The 18,588-nt window shown below is 37.6% G+C and overlaps 1 protein-coding gene across 2 annotated transcripts in view; it reads left to right on the top strand.

Moving 5' to 3' along the window:
• Positions 1-17,588, top strand: part of Xrcc5 (X-ray repair cross complementing 5) — an 89,237-nt gene extending 71,649 nt beyond the window's left edge. For both annotated transcript variants that reach the window (XM_071619644.1, XM_071619645.1), the window contains 5 exons: positions 3,985-4,094; positions 5,831-5,927; positions 8,145-8,212; positions 16,129-16,203; positions 17,337-17,588. In XM_071619644.1, the coding sequence (XP_071475745.1) occupies positions 3,985-4,094; positions 5,831-5,927; positions 8,145-8,212; positions 16,129-16,203; positions 17,337-17,351 (365 nt within the window). In that variant the 3' untranslated portion in view covers positions 17,352-17,588. The remainder of the gene's footprint in view (positions 1-3,984; positions 4,095-5,830; positions 5,928-8,144; positions 8,213-16,128; positions 16,204-17,336) is intronic.
• Positions 17,589-18,588: the final 1,000 nt, after the last annotated feature.

Genomic DNA, 18,588 nt, shown 5'->3' with positions numbered 1-18,588 from the left:
AAAATATTATTTTTGTTAGCCATTTCTGCATTTTATTTTTATTAAAAATGACAAGGAAATGGGAAGTGCTTCCAAACTTTGGAGGGAAGTCTCTTGTCCACATATCATTCTAATATTCAGTATATAAAGCATCATTCATCACAGGTTTTCCCTGATGTTAAATGATTCGTTATAGTCAGTGAACCAGAGAATAATTCAGGTGGAGGTACAGAATTTAGAATCACGAGCCAGATACACTGGCCATCTAACTTGCCTATAAGGGCAAAATCTGGTCTTTGTATTCACTGGATTTATTGTAAGTTTAAATGTATTTATCTGCCTGTGTTTCAGACCTGCTGAGTAAAAAACAGAACAGTCTGACATGTAAATAAGAAAACCTAAATCCAAACAGGCCCATAGATACATGAGGACTTTGGTTCTTAAGTAGAACCTGGGCATTGAGATGTCTACTTATTTTTCTTTATATGCCTCCTTTATCATATAATGGAGGCATATAAATCCATGCAAATGGATTTTTGGCTTTGCTTATTTTAGTCTCTTTTGAATATTTTTTTCTGTAAGTTGGGGTGTGTGTGTGTTCTGTCATATTTTAGGATGAAATGGATCAGGAAGTTGTGACTTTTTTCAAAGCACTTGAGTACTTCTCTAGTTGCTTCATGGACTCCTGGGCCAAAGGACTCCCTATTTTCCTTCCCTTAATCTCTTGTGCTCTTTTCATTTCTTTTCTCATAGTCTTTTTGTAAAAATTTGGACACACCTGGTAACTCTCTTCTTTTAGGAGCTGATAAAATGTTTGGTTTTCTGTGTTGCTGATGGTTCCTTCTTAGCCTCCTCTTTCAGCTCCCATTCCTCTCTCCAACCTCTCGGTTGTATAGTACATAAAGGATTGGTCTTGAATCCCCTTTTCTTCATACTTTCAAAGGAGCCCTTACGTATATTATTCTCTCCCCCTAGAACTTCTTCCTTCCAACCTTTTTCTGTCTAATGCTCACTTCTGCCTTTTCTTCAGATACTGGGCCATTTGCATTTGTGATTTGTGATTTGAAAAAGATATGGCAGTATTAGAATATCTTGACCATTCAGCATAAACCCTCTGCTTTCCTAATCCTATTCTTCATACTTAGGCACTTTTTTTTTCCCCCTTGCTGGATGATAGTCATATTCTGTTTTTTATTACCCAGCTTAAAAGTCATGTTGATTTGTGACACTTTGTATAAAGAATTTTAAACATTTAAACCAATATGAAAAAAAATTGTTTTCAGTCCAATTCAAATGTTTTGTAACACTCATACTCCATTTTATATTTACCTTATTGTTAGTATTTTTGTGTACATGCGTTATATTCCCTAGTACTAAACTCCTCAAAGGACTTAATTGTGCCTCCCACAGAACATAGCATAAGGTCTTATACATAGTAGTTACATGTGGGAGGCCCAACTAGCACGTGACTGTGTCTGACTCCCCTGCTGACCGGTGTGGCATCCGGCAATCATGCTGTGATCTGGATAGCCCTGGTCTTCTAGGGTGCCAGAGACTGTGTCTTCGTGCATAGGCATGGGTGTGCCTTCCTACATCCCCATGGGTGGAGCTATGCTTACCTGTCTTTTTATAATACTACCCCTTGCCCTCTTTGGGATAGAATGTTCCATGGAAGTGCCCTTTGTGTGTCCCCTTCTCTTACACTTCCCTTGAGTGTGGCCTACCTAGATGTCAGTCAGCCTTCTGACAGCAGACATCTTGAAGCTAGATTCAGCCCCCTGAAACCTGACCCCTTACCTCATTTAAATAGGGGTTAGCAGGTACATACACACACACACTCTCTCTCTCTCTCTTTTTATATATATATATATATATATATATATATATATATATATATATATATATCTCCCCGGACCCTTAAGGTCAGAGGAGCCGTCACAACCCCCCCAAAGAAAAAGGTATTTCTGTCTCTTGTGTGGTTATTTCACGTGGCCCAGTTAGCCTAGTTCCCCTGGAGTGACCCCTGAGTGTTTTAGTTGCGAGCAACCCAGCAGTTACACAATAAATATTTACTAGGATAAGCTAATGAAAACGATCACTAAGTCAAGCAAATGTTTTGTTGTTTGGTTTTTGTTTGTTTTTTAGTACTGAGGTTTGAACCCAGGGATACTCTTATCACCAAGCTACATCCCTATCCCTTTTTATTTTTTAAATTTTGAGATAGGTTCTCATTGAGTTGCCCAGGCTGGCCTTGAACTTGAGACCTTCCTGCCTCAGCCTCTCACACTGCTGGGATTGTAGATGTACACCACTGTGCTCAGCCTATAAAGGGAAATATTTTCATTAAATCTTCCTAAAATTCTTCATTCTCATTTAAAAAGAAATGGGAGACTTGGAGTCTCTTGGCCCACAAGGTGCCTATTTGTACCTAGATATAACTCGAAGTTAACTTTATATTAATCTATCTGAGAAGGTAATTCAGAATCTTGAACATTTCTGTATTTTTCTTTCTAAGATGGAAAAGGGTAAATAGCTTCTATTTGCTTTGAGCTCCTTATTGATGGTATTCTGCTCTGCTGACTAATCAGAGTTGTATTATTTACCTTATTTGAAAACACTATTTGAACATTTTTTTCCTCTCCTTTGAATTGTAGTTGGATATTAATTCACTGCTAGAGGAGACATTGGTAAAGATTTCTGAAATTGCAGTACAGTGTTTCTTTAATCTCTCAAATTTGTTAGAGGCTTTATTATAATGGAGATCATAATCTCCTAGTTGGTAGAAGAGATGAAGTGGTTATTGGGGATATTTTTCCCTTGCAGCAAAATTGCTGTATTCGAAAATGTTTCGTCCAGTTTCTTAATCCTTTCCAAATGTTAAAAGGTCCTCAGGAAATAAGTAGATGGCACCGATTTCCTGTCTGTCACAAGGCATTGAACAGTGTTCAGGTCACTGATTCAGAGTTAGAGGCCTTGCGTCTTTTCAGGTGAATCTTGAAAGTAGTTTGCTTTAGTAATATGCTCATCCACATTTTTAACTACTAAAATGCTCAAATGAGACTGTGATTTGAAAAAGATATGGCAGTATTAGAATATCTTGACCATTCAGCATAAATTGTGAAGTAGCTGGCGAGTAAATGGTTTGAGGAGACAAGGGAGAGTGAGCCTTTAGGCCATGAGTGTTTGTTATCTCCTTGGTTTGGTATTCAACATAAATCTTAAGGGCCAATTTTGATGTACTAGCAAATTTAGTTCCCTGAGATGACCTCCACATTTCTATTTTCCACTGCTTTTTACCCTCCACACTTAACAATTTTTGTTTCTTTGTGAGGCAGGCTCAAGATGCAATCCCCCTTAGAAATGATGACATTGATGTATTTCCTCTTTCTGTAGCATTTATGACATTGCTTACTGATAGATATTGTTTATTAAGTATTCATAGCTTGTGGAGTGCTGAGCAACAGGAAGGATATTCAGGCCCAGCTAAGGCATAAGATAATAGTAATAGGTTCTCATTCTAACAGGATGTTATGGTGACACTGGGACTGTTCTTTGTAATTTAATCTGGGATTGACAAAAGATGGGTGTTTCTGTCTCATGACTTTTCACTGCCTGGCACTGCTTGATAGTTATCCTGAGTGGCATTAGGGGAGGAACTTGACAACTTGTTTTCTATGAATATTTAGGAAAGGTAGTTTTGAATTGTCCAAATGGCCCCTAAATTTTGGGGGGAAGATAAAAAGCAACAACAATATGATTAAAATAACTACCCCAACCTAATGTTTGACATTTCAAAAGGAATAGAAATTAGTTTATTTTTGACAAAACCACATTTCTCATATGTAGATTTTTGAAATGAGAATTTTGCATCTCATGTCTCCCCAAAAGAAATCTGGCTGTTGTGCATACTCTATGAACCTCATCCTTCTTGGCACACTCAAAGGTGCTTAATCTAATAAGCATCACTCACATCTATGAAAATAAATTTATTTTCTTATGTTCTAGCATGTCATCAGCTAATAAGTCACATTGAACAGTTTTTGGATACTAACGAAACACCATATTTTATGAAGAGCATGGACTGCATCAAAGCCTTCCGGGAAGAAGCCATTCAGGTATCTTTCTTCTCACCTATCTTCTCTGCCCAAGCTATTGGCAGCCATCACGGGGAAGAGAAAACCAGCATCCCATCAATAAGCCTGGCCTTTGGAACTAATTATTCTCACTATGAATAGCAGTTGTGTGCCAAGAGAAGTGGGAGTGACCATTGTCATTTCTGAGGAGGAATTAATGTAGATGGGTGGATGCTTATCCCTTGAAGTGAGCTTTTTATGCTACTAAAGCTCTAGCTTTGTGTGCTGCTCAGGGGCACCAGGAAATTTACATTGTAATATCTGATAGCCCTGGCATTATTGTGAAGGATGGGCTAATTACTTTAGGAAAATTGATGAAAAACATGTATTGGTATGATTATTGAAGAAGATTTTACAAAGACAGAAGTAGGAATCTAAATGCCAGGGGAAAAAAGAACACTAATAATAATAATAATAATAACAACAACAACAACAACTCAACACACTCACCTTTGTGTAGGGTTTTTGTTTGTTTTATTAGAAATTTTTAGAAAACACTTCTTAAAATCTTCCAAATTATTTATAGGCCTCTATACCTCTAGGCAAGAGGTGAGCAAGTTTAAATTAGAAAGTATGTTTTTAGGGAAGGTACAGTTGTGATATATGTTCTTGTGTGAGTGCTTATTAAATATTTGCTGAATGAATGAAAAAAATTAGCACTGGAATTATTTTAGGTGTTTACAAAAAAATGGCAAGAAAATGAGAAAATCCTTAAAACTGGATTAAAGTAAAAGATTCAGAAGCAAATGACCCAAATACCCTACAGAAGACAAAATTTGGGGAAGTAGAGTCAAGACAAGACCAAGTAAAGATAATTTACTTGGGTAGAGAAAGATTTCATTAGATGAAAAGAGAGTAAAATGTATTGTTTTTTAATAAGTATTACCCCAGGTAAAGGGAGCTAATAGCACTTCTGCATGCTGTTGTCACCACATGCACTGGGTCACTGGGTTTCTCAAAACAGGAAAAAGAAGATTGGGGAGTAGGTCAGTGGTTGAGCATTTGCCTAGCATGAGTAAGGCCCTGGGCTTGGTCCTTGGCACCACAAAAAAAAAAAAAAAAAAAAAAAAAATTAATTAGTTAATTAATTTTAAAAAGATGGAAAAGGAGCAAAATAAACTTTAGAGACTGGTCAGTCATATTAATGAAGACCTATATTTAACTATAAAATTATTTTTTAAAAAGAAATAATTAAGAAAATATATTAATTTTAAATTTTGCTTCTCTTAAGGAATTAATAATTGTTATGAGATGCAGAGTAGCAAATGAATATATTTTATTAGAAAAAAGAAATAATTTTTGATATTGCATGCTGAAATATGTATAAGTTAAGTAATAAAACTGAAATGTGTTTCAAAATAATCCAAGTGTTATGGGAGATGAAGGTAGGGTCTAGATGAAGCAGATGGTTAAGTAATAATTACTGAAGCTGAGTGATCAGTACATGAGCATCCATTGAATAATGAATTATTCTCTTTTGTTTGATATTGTTTGTATTTAGTTAAAAACAAAGTTTTAGGTACCAAAAAAGCTATGTGGCTCTGGGAATGTTGGTTCCTTGCGTAGGTGGAAGGATTTCTGGTTTTCAACGAATAAAGCTCAACTTGAATTGCCAGCTTCCATCTACCTTACAAGAACTTTTAAAATAAATAAATAAATATGGTGGATTCAAAATCTGTTGTACCTTTGTCTGAAGATGATGGATTTTGCCCCCACAGTTTTCAGAAGAACAGCACTTCAACAGTTTCATGAAATCCCTTCGAGAGAAAGTGGAAGTTAAACAGTTAAATCATTTCTGGGACATTGTTGTTCAGGGTAAGGAGTTCTTTGTTTTTTGGGTTATTTCCCCCTCTAGATATTGATGCTGCTGCATATCCATACAACTTCTAAACATAAATTATATTGCATGATCTCCTAGGTGGGGAAGCCTGGTGACTGACTGACATACACACACACACACACACACACACACACACACACTCTCTCTCTCTCTCTCTCTCTCTCTCTCTCTCTCCACCCCCCCCAAGTGAATCTTGAAAATAGTTTTCTTTAGTAATGTGCTCACCCACATTTTTAACTAGTAAAATGCCTGCCCACCCGCCCCCCCACCACTCTCTCTCTCTCTCTTCCTTCTTCTTTTGTGGTACTGGGGATCAAGCCAAGAGCCTCAAACATGCTAGGGAAACACTCTCCCAGTGAGCTACATCCCCAGCCTTTCATTTTAGTTCAAGACAGGGTCTAGAAAAATTGCCCAGACTTTCTCAAACTTGAGAGCCTCCTCCTGCCTCAGCCTCCAGAGTTGCTGGGCTTACAGATATGTGTCATCATGCCCGGTGGGACCTGATAGACTTCCCATTTGGCTTTGAGAAATGCCCAGGATTCATTGAACTCAAAGTCCCCTTTAGTAAGCATCAATACAGAGTTGATAAATACTAAGTGGATGTTACACTCTGTGCAGCATGACCCATTTCTAAGATTGTGCCCTTCTGTTTGTTCACTGAAGCCACTGTGTGGACAAACTTTGCCCCGTTCTCATATTCTTAGGCTATTTCCATTCTCTTTGGTCCACTGCACTTGGACTGACTTACCCAGATTTTGCCTCCCTGCTACCTTTCATTACCACATTTTTGGGCTTCCCAAGTCAGCAGCCCCACATCTTCATTCACTAAAGCCACTCATTTCCTCACTTATTCATAGCAACCACTACAAACTAAACCCAGAGAGGAATGAACACATGTTCTTCCAATGTTACATTTGATATTTGATTTTCTTCATGCATTTTCCTGTTTTTGAAAACATGACCCAGTTTTCTTTCAGAACTCAAGTATATTATTTATTAAAAATACATATGAAAATAAATTTAAGAGGTGGTATGAAACTTTCACTTATAAATCAAGAGGCAAAAATTAGTCTCCACCTGTTTTTCAGTGTAAATTCTGGATGGGGTTACACACCTATCTATCCACCTTGTACAGGTGGCATTTCATCCCAGGCAGTGTTACTTGACAGTTAATTTTTTAACCCTTTAACCTCTACATTGGTGAGCAAAAGCAATTAGGATGCATGGTGAATGGGACTTACTCAAATCACTTTTTTTGTCACCATGGCTATCCCAGTAGATGAAAGAGGAAGTTGGTGTGGGTATTTATGAATGCCTAAAACATACTATTTGCTGAAAGCAAACTTGCAGTATATGCACAAGATCCTTATTTTCTGGGAGTTTATATGCTGCTTAGAGAATACCTAAAACCTGTGCCTTTTCTAGGTACAAATGAATGTTAAAAATGCATGTGTTTTTCTATGAGTATCATGCATCAGCCACTTGAGATAGGAAAGAATCTTAGGAAGAAGAGAACATTAAAGGGTAGATTTTCTGTCATTTGCCTTCACTGAGATAAAATTGATGCACAATGCTATGTTAAATGACACAGACACCAGTTGTAACAGTGTGTTACCTCCTGACCTAGTGCTCTGGTCATTTCATCAATAGCCAGTCACACTGCTTAATTCAAAATATTTACACACTCCACCATTGAGTACTGATGGATTTGGACAAAAGAATACACTCATTCAAACATTTATTTATTGAGCTTCTTGTATGTACTACATGGAGGGGAATAAAAAGATGAATAGTACCTATTCCCTGCCCTTGAGGAAGGACAGATAAACATGCAAATAGTTACACAAAATATGAAGAGTGATTTCCAAGGGTTAAAAAGTGATCTAAGAATTCTAAAAGGGAGTGCTGTGTCTTTCTGAAGTTGACTAAGAAAGCCTTCATAGAGTGGGTAGAACTGCACAAGTGGCCTTTGTTTCTTACTACACTAGCAAAAATAAGAGAAAGGATAGTGTGAGATGAAATGAAAGATGTTTATTCATTGCCATTTTAGTTTTATGGGTTTTTTTTCTTAGGACAGAGCATCTTTATATTTTTAAGTCTCCAGAGCAAAGGTGGGAGGAGATGATGGAAAGGAAAGTGAGATTAGGATTAACTATTTGTATTTGAAGTTTACTCTGTGAATTACTTTTTAGATGGAATCACTCTGATCACCAAAGATGAAGCCTCTGGAAGTTCTGTCACAGCTGAGGAAGCCAAAAAGGTATTAAGAAAGAATTCCCTGTATTAGATGAATCATTGTGGTGGACATTATTTTCCTAGATGTCCTTAAGAAGTTAAATTTTAAGGTGCCTGAAGTAGGGCACTCATTCTTTATTCAGCCAACAAACAAATTGCTTCAACTGCAGCATACTTGTGGGAAACATAATCCACTCAGTTTTCCACAGGCCTCAGTTGTATTTCTGGAACTCACCTGTAATCCCAGCTTAAGTAGTCCTAGAGCTTCTGACTTCCCTAGTACATTCCAGGTTTAGCCTAGACCCTGGCAAAAGGCTATAAAGTCCACTAGCCCAGTGATTTCCCACGCTGGCCACACATTTAGTCACCTGAGGAACTTTTTTTTTTTTTTTTTTTTTAATGCTGATTAAAAATCAGAATCACCCCAGAGATTCTATTCTGTTTGTTTGAGATGGGTGCTGGGCATGATTTGTTTGAATTTTTAAAGTCTCTCAGATGAATGTGCAGCGGGTAGGAAAAAACTCTATTCTAGCATAAAGGACATCCAGCTATTTTCAGTAAAGGTCTCTTTCAGTAGAAGATTAACACAATTGTTAGGACAAGGCCTCCCTGTCTGATGTATGAGCTTTGAGTCAAGAGTCAGCTATGAGTCACGATACACATAGCTATTTAGTTCACTGATCCTTCATTATACCTCAAGGTTGTGATGAAATTTTAATGGAATTAGATTCAATAGCTCAAAAACATAGTTTATAGCATTTAGTTTTAGTTACCGTCACTAATGGATCCAGTCTTGCTAGGACAGTGCCTGGCAACCACCCTGACAAACCTTCTGCTATGCACTACGTCCTGTGCTGCATGCTGACAGCCCTCTGCCCTCTGTAGAAGCTCAAACATTGGGTACAAGGGAGCATAGGGTGGCAGTGGAGACTCAAAAAAATAACTGTATATTCTGAGAGAGAGTTTGACCTGGGGCCAGCAGATAGGAATGTATCGAGGGAATGGCAGGAGCAAGTTCACCATAGGTCTCAATTCAGGCTAAATGGAAAATGCCTCCAACTTTCAACTATACAAAGGCATCTGACAGAAACCATATTGTTTGGGAGACAAGTTAATCAGCATATATAAGAGTTTTTAATCAGTACTGAGCCTGGCAAAAGTTTTTCTTAAAGAACAGATATGGTCCCTACTTTCAGGGAGTATGTTTCTAGAATTTTAGACACATACTCTTAGGAGCTGACTGTTGTCTCAGAGGGGTTCGCAGTGTCTGTACCCTCTTCCACAGTCAGTAGTGAGTACCAAGAGTTTGGGTATGTCAGGTAACAGTTTGGCTTTATTTTTATTTGTCAGTTTATACAATATTGCGATTTTATTTTCCCCTTGGACTGTAGTAGAATTTGTCAGTCAGAATTTTCCAGAGAAATAGAACCAAAGAAAACACACACACATACACACCTCCCTCACTTGATTGATTGATTGACTTTAAGGAATTGGCTCATGTGATTGTGGGAGCTAGCAAGTCCAAAATGTATAAGATAAGCTGACAGGCTTGAAACTCAGACAAGGCTTCTTTGTTAGTCTTAACAGAATTCTTTTTTGGGAAACCTGTTTTTTTTCTCTTAAAGCCTTCAACTGACAGGATAAGACCCGTCAGTTATTGAATGTATTGAAAATGATGTTAGCTGATTATAACTGGTAAACTCATTTACAAAATACCTTCACAGAAATATCTAGAGTAAGTAGTGTTTCATGGAACAGCAGGGCACTATAACTTAGCCAAGTTGACACATAATGTTAGTCTTTACGTATGGTGAAGGTTTTTGCTAAACAAGTAAAATACGTCAAGACATACAATTTAATTTTAGTCATTATTGCTTTACAAAAATCTGTCATCCGAGTGAGAATTGAACACATTACAGTCTTTGGAGGAAGTGGGGAGCACTGGTCTAGAAAAGGTAATGCTCCCTCCTAGCCGTGCATCTTAACCAAGTGTCACAGCTCATTGAATCCTGAATATTAGAGAGGAAAGAAATCTAGAAAGGGATAATGCATTTTTAAATTGTGTGAGGCTTGTTCTGTATTGCAAATGTGATATCTTCTTTGGAATTTAAGGACACAGAGTCTGATAATTGAGCTATAGAGAAAAATTTCAGTTAATTGCTAGGTATGAGGTGGTATCCTTAGATGATTCTAATATCACCAGAACTGACTTCAGTTGTAGTTTAAGACAACTCTGGTAATGTCACTATATTTGAATAGAGAAAACTTAATAAAAAACATGAAGAGAATCTCTTCTCCCAGCATGGGATACCTGGCTTTGTCTTGCATCTTCTTCCTTTTGGAGCAATTTCCAGTCAGGGCACACTAAGTACACTTTTGATACTGCCAGCAAAACTTCACTGTTTTGGCACATAAGAAGGAGGAAATTCAACTGAAATGTATTGAGCACCAGCTCTGTGCTAGGCATTTTGATGTACGTTGTTTTGTAGCATCTGAAATTAAATTTGCACGTTAACCTTACAGACGCACATCTAGAAAATGCCATTTTCTTTTTTTCACATTTATCAATGCTTCAGTCAATTAAATATTTATACCAAATGTTTATATAACATTTGACTTCTAAAAAAAAGCATTCACATTATGTGATGTTTACTTAAAACATGCACATTTTATCTAGATAATGATAGAAAGAGATGGTAATAAAATTTTGTGTAGGTCTGGGATGTAGCTCAGTGGTAGTGTGCTTGCCTAGTGTGCGCAAAGCCCTGGGTTTAATCCCTAGCACTGGGGGGAAGAAATTTTTTTTGTATGTATCTTCAGAACCAAGTGTCCAGTACAGTCTCTGTGATCCTCATATAGTGATCTGCTACGAATTGGCAGGAGCAGAATACTGTCCTGTTATCACTGGGAAACCAAATTCTACAAAGTTTAAATGGGGTTACACTATGAGCACTCAGAGGCAGCAAGAAGATTAAAATTCTGGTCCCTGTGCACTGCACTGGACCTTCATTCCTAGATAGATTTAAGTCTTACAAATAATCTATAAAATGCAGTAGTCCCTATTTTCCTTATTCTTTTAATATATTTACTATAAGTTATTAAAAGTTAGCAAGCTGTCAAATTCTTGCTATTAAGTGTTATTTGAAAGGAAATAATTATCTAGGGTTGTCCATTTTAGGTGGAAATTAAATTATAACTTTGCACTTGTACAACACCTTAAAGAGAGCCATTTTCTTCTAGTGTATTTTTAAAATATGTGAATTTTGTGATTCTTTTGAGAAACAGGTAAGTTAGCCCTACTGCAGACATAGAATATTCTTCCATAAATTTAGGTAATCAAAAGTTTCCCAGTAGCTTTCATTTCACTTTGAAACCTACATATTACCCATCTCTGGAGCCCATTTTTATTGTCATTATAATCTGTCAATTCTTTCATTTAACCTTTTCTGTTTCTAGATGGTAGTGTTAGACATTCCCTTAGCATTTGATGTTGGATAAAGTCTTTGTGTAGTCCTGAGTGCCTTTATCCATCATGTTGGTCTCACTTCCTGGTGCTCTCATAGGCAAGAGAGGTAAAGCAGGGTTTCTAAGATCTCAAAATAAGTGACTGACTGGGAATCTCTTTCTAGGACTGACCCCTGGTCTCCTGTCATCTTATTCCATGTTAAGAACAGGAGAAAGAGGATTTATCCCCAAGCCTTGAGGAATCCAAGAGGCTGAGCTATATCTAAATATTCATTAGATTCAAGCTTTTGGGGGTGGGGGACATTTTTAGCACTTGTTTTCCTTTTAACAGCCTCATCTATCCTTTATTTGATCAGTTTTCTATCTTAATATCATAGATACTTAGTTTAGTGATCTGGTTTTTTCTCTAATACCATCCAGAAAGGTGAAGTTGAATAACTCAGTGTCTCACAGCAAGCTAATGACTAGCAGAACTGACCAGAACCAAGACCCCCTGGACTCCTACTCTAGCCACCCTCCCTCCACACCATGGCTTCACCTCTCCATGCCTCCACCAGTCACATCTGTTTAGAGAAGAGATACTCAGTGCTTTCTCTTTCAAGAGTACACCCAGTTTCGTGCAGATGAATGTATAAGAGATCACCAAAGCCTTGCAAAGGATTCTAAGATGGTTTAAGAATCTCTAACTACTGGCCCCTGTTGGACCCTGTGACATTTACTTTTGTTCTTTTCTGATTTCCTAAATCTCTGGTGTGGTTTTTCAGTATGCTAGTATAAGAAAAGCAGCAATGCATATCAGAGTGTTACCTAATGTTTGTTTAAAGCTTGAGACTTTTAAGATAACATTTTAAATTTTCATGAAGATGGAACATGTATAGTAATTGAAGACATCATATGGTATACAAGTTGATGAACTCTTACATATTCATATACCTGTATGCCCACCACCCAAAAGGCTCCCCAGGGCTTCCTCAGTCAGAGCCCTTCTATCCCCCAAGTAACCAGTACTCACTTCTGTCACTTGAGAAGAGTTTTGCCTGTTCTTGACTTTCGTATCATTGGAATCATGCCTAATGGTTCACTGATGTTGTAATTACTCATTCTGTATTATAACTATGTAGGATCCCTTTTAACAATTATACTGCAATTTATTCATTGATTACCTTGATGATGGGCATTTGATTATTTCCAAACTTTAGCAATCATGAATAAAGATATGCTAGATATTCTTACATATTGCTTGGTGGTTGTATATTAGGTATATTCCAAATAATTAGAACATAAAACTTAAACTGCCACAAAGAATTTTTGCTCTTTATTTCTTCTGAGGTTCACCACAACACCATAAGATAAATAGGGTGAACAGTAGTATTTCCTTTTTATTTTTGAAGAAAATTAGTTATGAAGTGGTCCCAAAGTTTTCAAGTGCTCCTGAAGGGCCGAGGTTATGGTTGTGTTCTACACACCAGGGTGGAGGATTTTTCTGATGAAGTCTATTGCCATTATTGCATAAAATAAGCTACATATGACATTAATGAAACCTAAATTTATGGCATTTTAGGTAAACTTGTTCATTTTGATGCTTTTTTATACATCTGGGGTCACCTGATAGTGTTGGAATCAGCTTGATGGAAGCCAGGTGTTTTTAATTTGGGCGTTGGTAGGGGTCTGAGCACAAGCTGATTGTTAGAGGTTATTGATTCCATTTCTCTGCTTGTAGCCAGGATTACATTTCAGTACACAATGAGTAAAAGTAGTAGTTTATTCATCTCATAAAGATCTCTAGGTAAGAGGCTCTTTGTGCCAACACCACGTGGATGATGGCTGAGGAATGGGGAATGTATCACACAAGTGTCCTTTCTATTTATTATCTCCTTTCTCAGCATTCTGCAGAGGAAAAGGACAGGAGAAAAGAAGAAACTTGACTCCTACCCTTTTCTGCTGCATTCAGAGAATGGTTCCTTTTATTGAGAAAGCAAACCAGTCCTTGAATTCTCTGCTCTGTCTATAGCTTCCTCTAGCTTCCCTGTCACTGCTTAGCCTGGAAATTACTTGCCATTAAAAACTCTGATGAGGAAGAGCGCTGTGTATAAGAGATCAGCCTTGCCCGGGCTTAGGAACATAATGGATGGCAGCTCAGCTTTTAGCCATAATTTGCTATGCAGAAATGTGAGGCAGATCTGTCAGGGAAATCAGCTGCAGATGTTTATCACTTGATGGAAATGAAAGGGTTTTTATGCTGCTGCTCCTCTCTTCCTAGGAAGTTGGCCTATCCTCAGACATGTGCCATTGTGTTTGATTACATATACCATGGTCACACTGTGCGGACAGACCTATCTTAATTTATCCTTTAATTTCACTCTAAAAGAGGGTTTTCAGGTGAGGAAGGAATGGGAATTGCAACTTTTAGAGGCTGAATGCCAAAAAACATCAAGAATTTTCTATATTCATCTATAAATACCTATAATGTTTCAGATTACTAATGTAAAAGATGTAGTGGACTGTTGTGCAACTGAGCGCATGGAGTTTGTCATTTGTTTTGGATATGCTAGTTCTTTGGTCCCACAGAAGGCTATGACAGGACACAGCTCTGCCTTTTACTCTGTTCACCCTATGTGTTCGACGTGTTTTTTTTTTTTTTTTTTTGTACTGAGTATTGAGCCCAGGTCCTCATTCATGCTAGACACCTGCTCTACCATTGAGCTACATATCCCCAGCCCTCACCCTAACTGGATGAGACTTATTCATTAGCCATATATTTCTAATATAGGGAAAACCATGCAATGGTTGATTACAATGAGTAGGGAAAGCAAGATACAATTTTTAATAGTGACAATAATCAGGAGAACTATAAAGATTAATTTGGAAACCATGTGCAATAAATGTATGAATTTCTTATTTATCTATACTTGGTTCTCAGATATCTCTATTAATAATCACCCACAATAAATTGAATTAATGATACAGCAGCTGCATTACATTTCTCTTCCAGACTGTCTGCCCCCATTGCAAGGATTTTCTGCGTGTCATAGCATTGATTCCCAGCCCTGCACATAGTTCAGTAAAATCCATATGTGTCCTTAAAAGAATTAATCTCTCAGTCAAAATGAAGGTTCAAGAATAGTGAAGCAACAAAGTCCAGGGGAGAGGTCAAGTCAACCTGGCCACATCTGTGTCAAGGCAATGCCCAGCTATGTAGAAACAGCCTTTGCTGTTACCATTATGTTAATTGTGTGTGAGTTTGTATGCTTCAGAAATGGAAAGATGGGCAGAGCTTGCTTCCTGAGATTTGCTGCGTGCAACCTAATTAGTGAATGACTTTGATTTATAATTTGTTAAAAGAGATATAGTTTATTTATAGGTCTTAGGTTTCAAAGACCTTTATCATGTCCTCTGTACCATAACAATAACAGGAATGTAAGGAAAAGCAGTTCTTGCCATTTTTTCATGTTGATAACATGTATAACAAGATTTGCCTGAGTGGAGGCAGCTTCAGGAAAGCAGCATTAAGCCAAAAGGCTCCAACACAAGTGTGCTCCACTGCACTCTGGCTGACTTAGGGAATGCTGACAGAGAGACATAGTCTACCTTTCATCACCCCCTTTAAAATGCTCATTCCTATAGGCTGGTCTGTGCTCCCAGGTAAAGGTCACATTCTCAGGATAGATAGGCATTGGTAGAACTTGGCTCTTGGAGGCAGTTGCCACATGCATGAAGTTTGAAAAGACACCCTACCATTATGTCTTGGAGGGACAGGATAGAAAAAAAGATATTCAAATGATTTTTTAGGGCACTCACAACTTTTTAAAATTCTCAGTATCATCCTTTGATCCTTACAGACCTGGCTTTAGGGCCTTTGCTTTTCTGTGTCTGCCTTTGATAAGTTCCAGGTCTAAAACACTGATGCCAAACAGAAGTTTTCTCATCCATTTTTTTATCTGCCCGTTTTCTGACAATTTCTAACAAATGGAAGGACTTCCATAAAAGGGATTAAGCAGCCTCTCAAGTTCACTCATTTTTTTTTTTTTATTTGAGTCAAGACACACTGTTTGGGGGTGCTTATTTTCTTAATCTTATCTTGCCAGCTTACTTGTGGAAGCAGACGTGAAATATCAAGTGAGGTATTCGTGTCCATTATGCTGATGTGGGACCCTCCCCAGATTCACCATCCTGATAAGCCCTGACAAATCCTCCCTCTTCATTAGACCTTTCTCTAGTAACTAGTTAGTATGGACTATTAAACCTCAAAATTGGTGCTCTTGTCCAGAGCCAAAGGAAGAATATGCCAAGATGTATGTGGTTTTTTTTTTTTTTTTTTGGTTGTTGTTGTTTGTTTGATTTTTAAAGACCATTTGCAATGGGACTTTACTAAGCAAGCCTTCCTTAGGTTTGCCTGTGGAATGTTAGCAAACTGTTCGCTTCATCAAAAGAGGCAAAAATGTCACTGAAGTAACATGACTGATTTTCTATTCACAGTTTCTGGCCCCCAAAGAAAAACCACATGAAGACAAAGCAGCCATGTTTGAAGAAGGTGGTGATGTAGACGATTTGGTAAGCGCTTTCAATATATACCAGGTGTTCTAAAGAATGAAATTGAGCTGTAAATTCAGCCACAAAAGCTGCTTATCATAGACTTGTTTCTTATTTGTGTTTTAATTTCTAACGTATCAGAAGTTTTCTACACTGTTATTTATTGCCATTATAAATTTAATCAGATAGGTGATTTCATAATGGAAATTCCTATGTTCTGTGATTTCAACTACATTGTTCATTCAAATTAATTCTCTTCTTTGAAGGGCTAGAACGAGCTGGGGAGGCTATTTTCTTAGTAGCAAAATGTTATAATTTACTGAAATTGCTCTTAACCAAAAATAAGTAATACAACATGCAATTTGTGTGGGTTGACAAATAAGAACAGCCTTTAAGAAACCTACTTCTTAAATGTTCTCAATTAACTTAACATAAACAAAATAGACTAATAGGCATTTGAGGATTAGTGCACCTCATTACACCATGCTGTGGATACCTGGAAAACTGTATAAATATTGGAATTTACATCCATCTTTCAGGTTTAGAAACTTCTTCTCTTTAAACCTCACACAATAACTGTCCAGCAAAAACTGCATACTTTGCTTTCATCCTTTTTGTGAGAAGTTCTTAATACTGAAATGAGGAATGATTTGGTATTTAACTCCTAAAGTAGTTAGTAGTGAATAAGTGTGCAAGTCCATGCGTGTCTAACCAATGTAGTTTTCTTTTTTTTTAAATTTTTATTATTAGTTGTTCAAAACATTACATAGCTCTTGACATATCATATTTCATACATTTGATTCAAGTGGGTTATGAACTCCCATTTTTACCCTGCATACAGATTGCAGAATCACATAGTTTTCATTAAACTCTGTTTTGCCAGAGCATCAGTGGCAGGTCTTTGGGGTTGGAGGTGGGGGCAAGGATTGAATCCAGGGGTGCTTAATCACTGAGCCACATCCCCAGCCCATTTTATTTTTTATTTTGAGACAGGGTCTCACTGAGTTGCTTAGGGCCTCGCTAAGTTGCTGAGGCTGGCTCTGAACTTGTGATCCTCCTGCCTTAGTCTTCCAAGCCACTGGGATGATAGGCAGACAGGCATGCAGCACACATCCAGCCTGGTTCCCTTCTTAATATGTCATTTTTGTTTACAGCTGGACATGATGTAGGTCATGGATGTTTGGGGAATCTAAGAGAGCTGCCATCTTCATAGTGCTGGAGACTCTAAACACAACAACCTGGAAGCCATTCAGGGGAACCCGAAGCTGTGGAGATCATTTCAACAGGTTACTTGGAAGTGAATTCCCCTCCATCTCTATGGCGTGAACACATGCATACATGTTGTAAGAGATAATTCAGACCTTATGCAAAGTTTATAAAGAGGCATTCTTACTTTTTGTTTGGCATATTATTTCTTTTGTGATTTATTCTTCTTAGTCTATTACACACATACTTTGAAGTTTCAGGAAAATAGATTCTTCCAGACCTGGTGTATTGGTGAGGATTACTCATGAAATGATTAGCATCTCCTCTGGAACCAGGGCATGATCACTGGTGAGTCCCACTTCTTTCCAGTCTGCTCCTCCAGTAACAGTCATGATGTGCTGATTGAGCAATGATGTTTGCTCCCTACCAGCAAGTGCTGAGATAGGAAAATCACAGGGAAGGACTGACCCATTTCTCTTTTTAGTTAAGCCTTTTTAATCACCACATTACTTTGGCTCTGTGAATAGGCAGTTTTCCATAAGCAAGGTGGGAAGGGAACATAATTTCCTTGAATTAGCGTCTTAAACTAGAAATGGTGGTGTTCTCATGAAGAAAAGGCCTACTTTTGGCCCAACCTCTATCATATCAGTGAACCTTTGGGGAAGGAAAAAAAAAAAAAAACACTAAGAAATTCACAGCCAGGAGTTAGGTTATCATCCCATTCATTGTTCTCTACTTATGGGTGTCAAACAGAGAAGGTTTTGTTGTATAAAAACACTTTACTTTCTCAATCTCTCCCATTTCTACTTAAGTCAACTTTCATTTTCTCTTAATAATATTTCCTTTCCTGAAACAAGAAAATATGAAAGAAAAAGGAATGTCATTCCTTCCTGACATTCTTGCTCCTCCTTCTTTGGTATCATGAACTTCTTGAAGCCCAATCACCAGTGTCTTAAGTACCCCAAATAAATGGTCATGGATAGATTTCATTTTGAAAATGCATTGTTAAAGGTATAAATGACTCATTCCTCTGTGGATCACTACTAATTAACTAATTGTCCATAAATACACACACACACACACACACACACACATAAAATCTTCAGTGCTGTGCTGAGAATTAAAGCCCCTTTGTTCACTGATTGAAAATGGATCTCCAAGATGGAACGTCATTCATTCTACTGAGGAGAAGGAGTATCT

This window comes from Marmota flaviventris, chromosome 11 (assembly GCF_047511675.1).
Source record: "Marmota flaviventris isolate mMarFla1 chromosome 11, mMarFla1.hap1, whole genome shotgun sequence".
Lineage (NCBI taxonomy): Eukaryota > Metazoa > Chordata > Mammalia > Rodentia > Sciuridae > Marmota > Marmota flaviventris.
The sequence above is the reverse complement of the archived record's forward strand: the minus strand, read 5'-3'. Positions and strand labels throughout refer to the sequence as shown.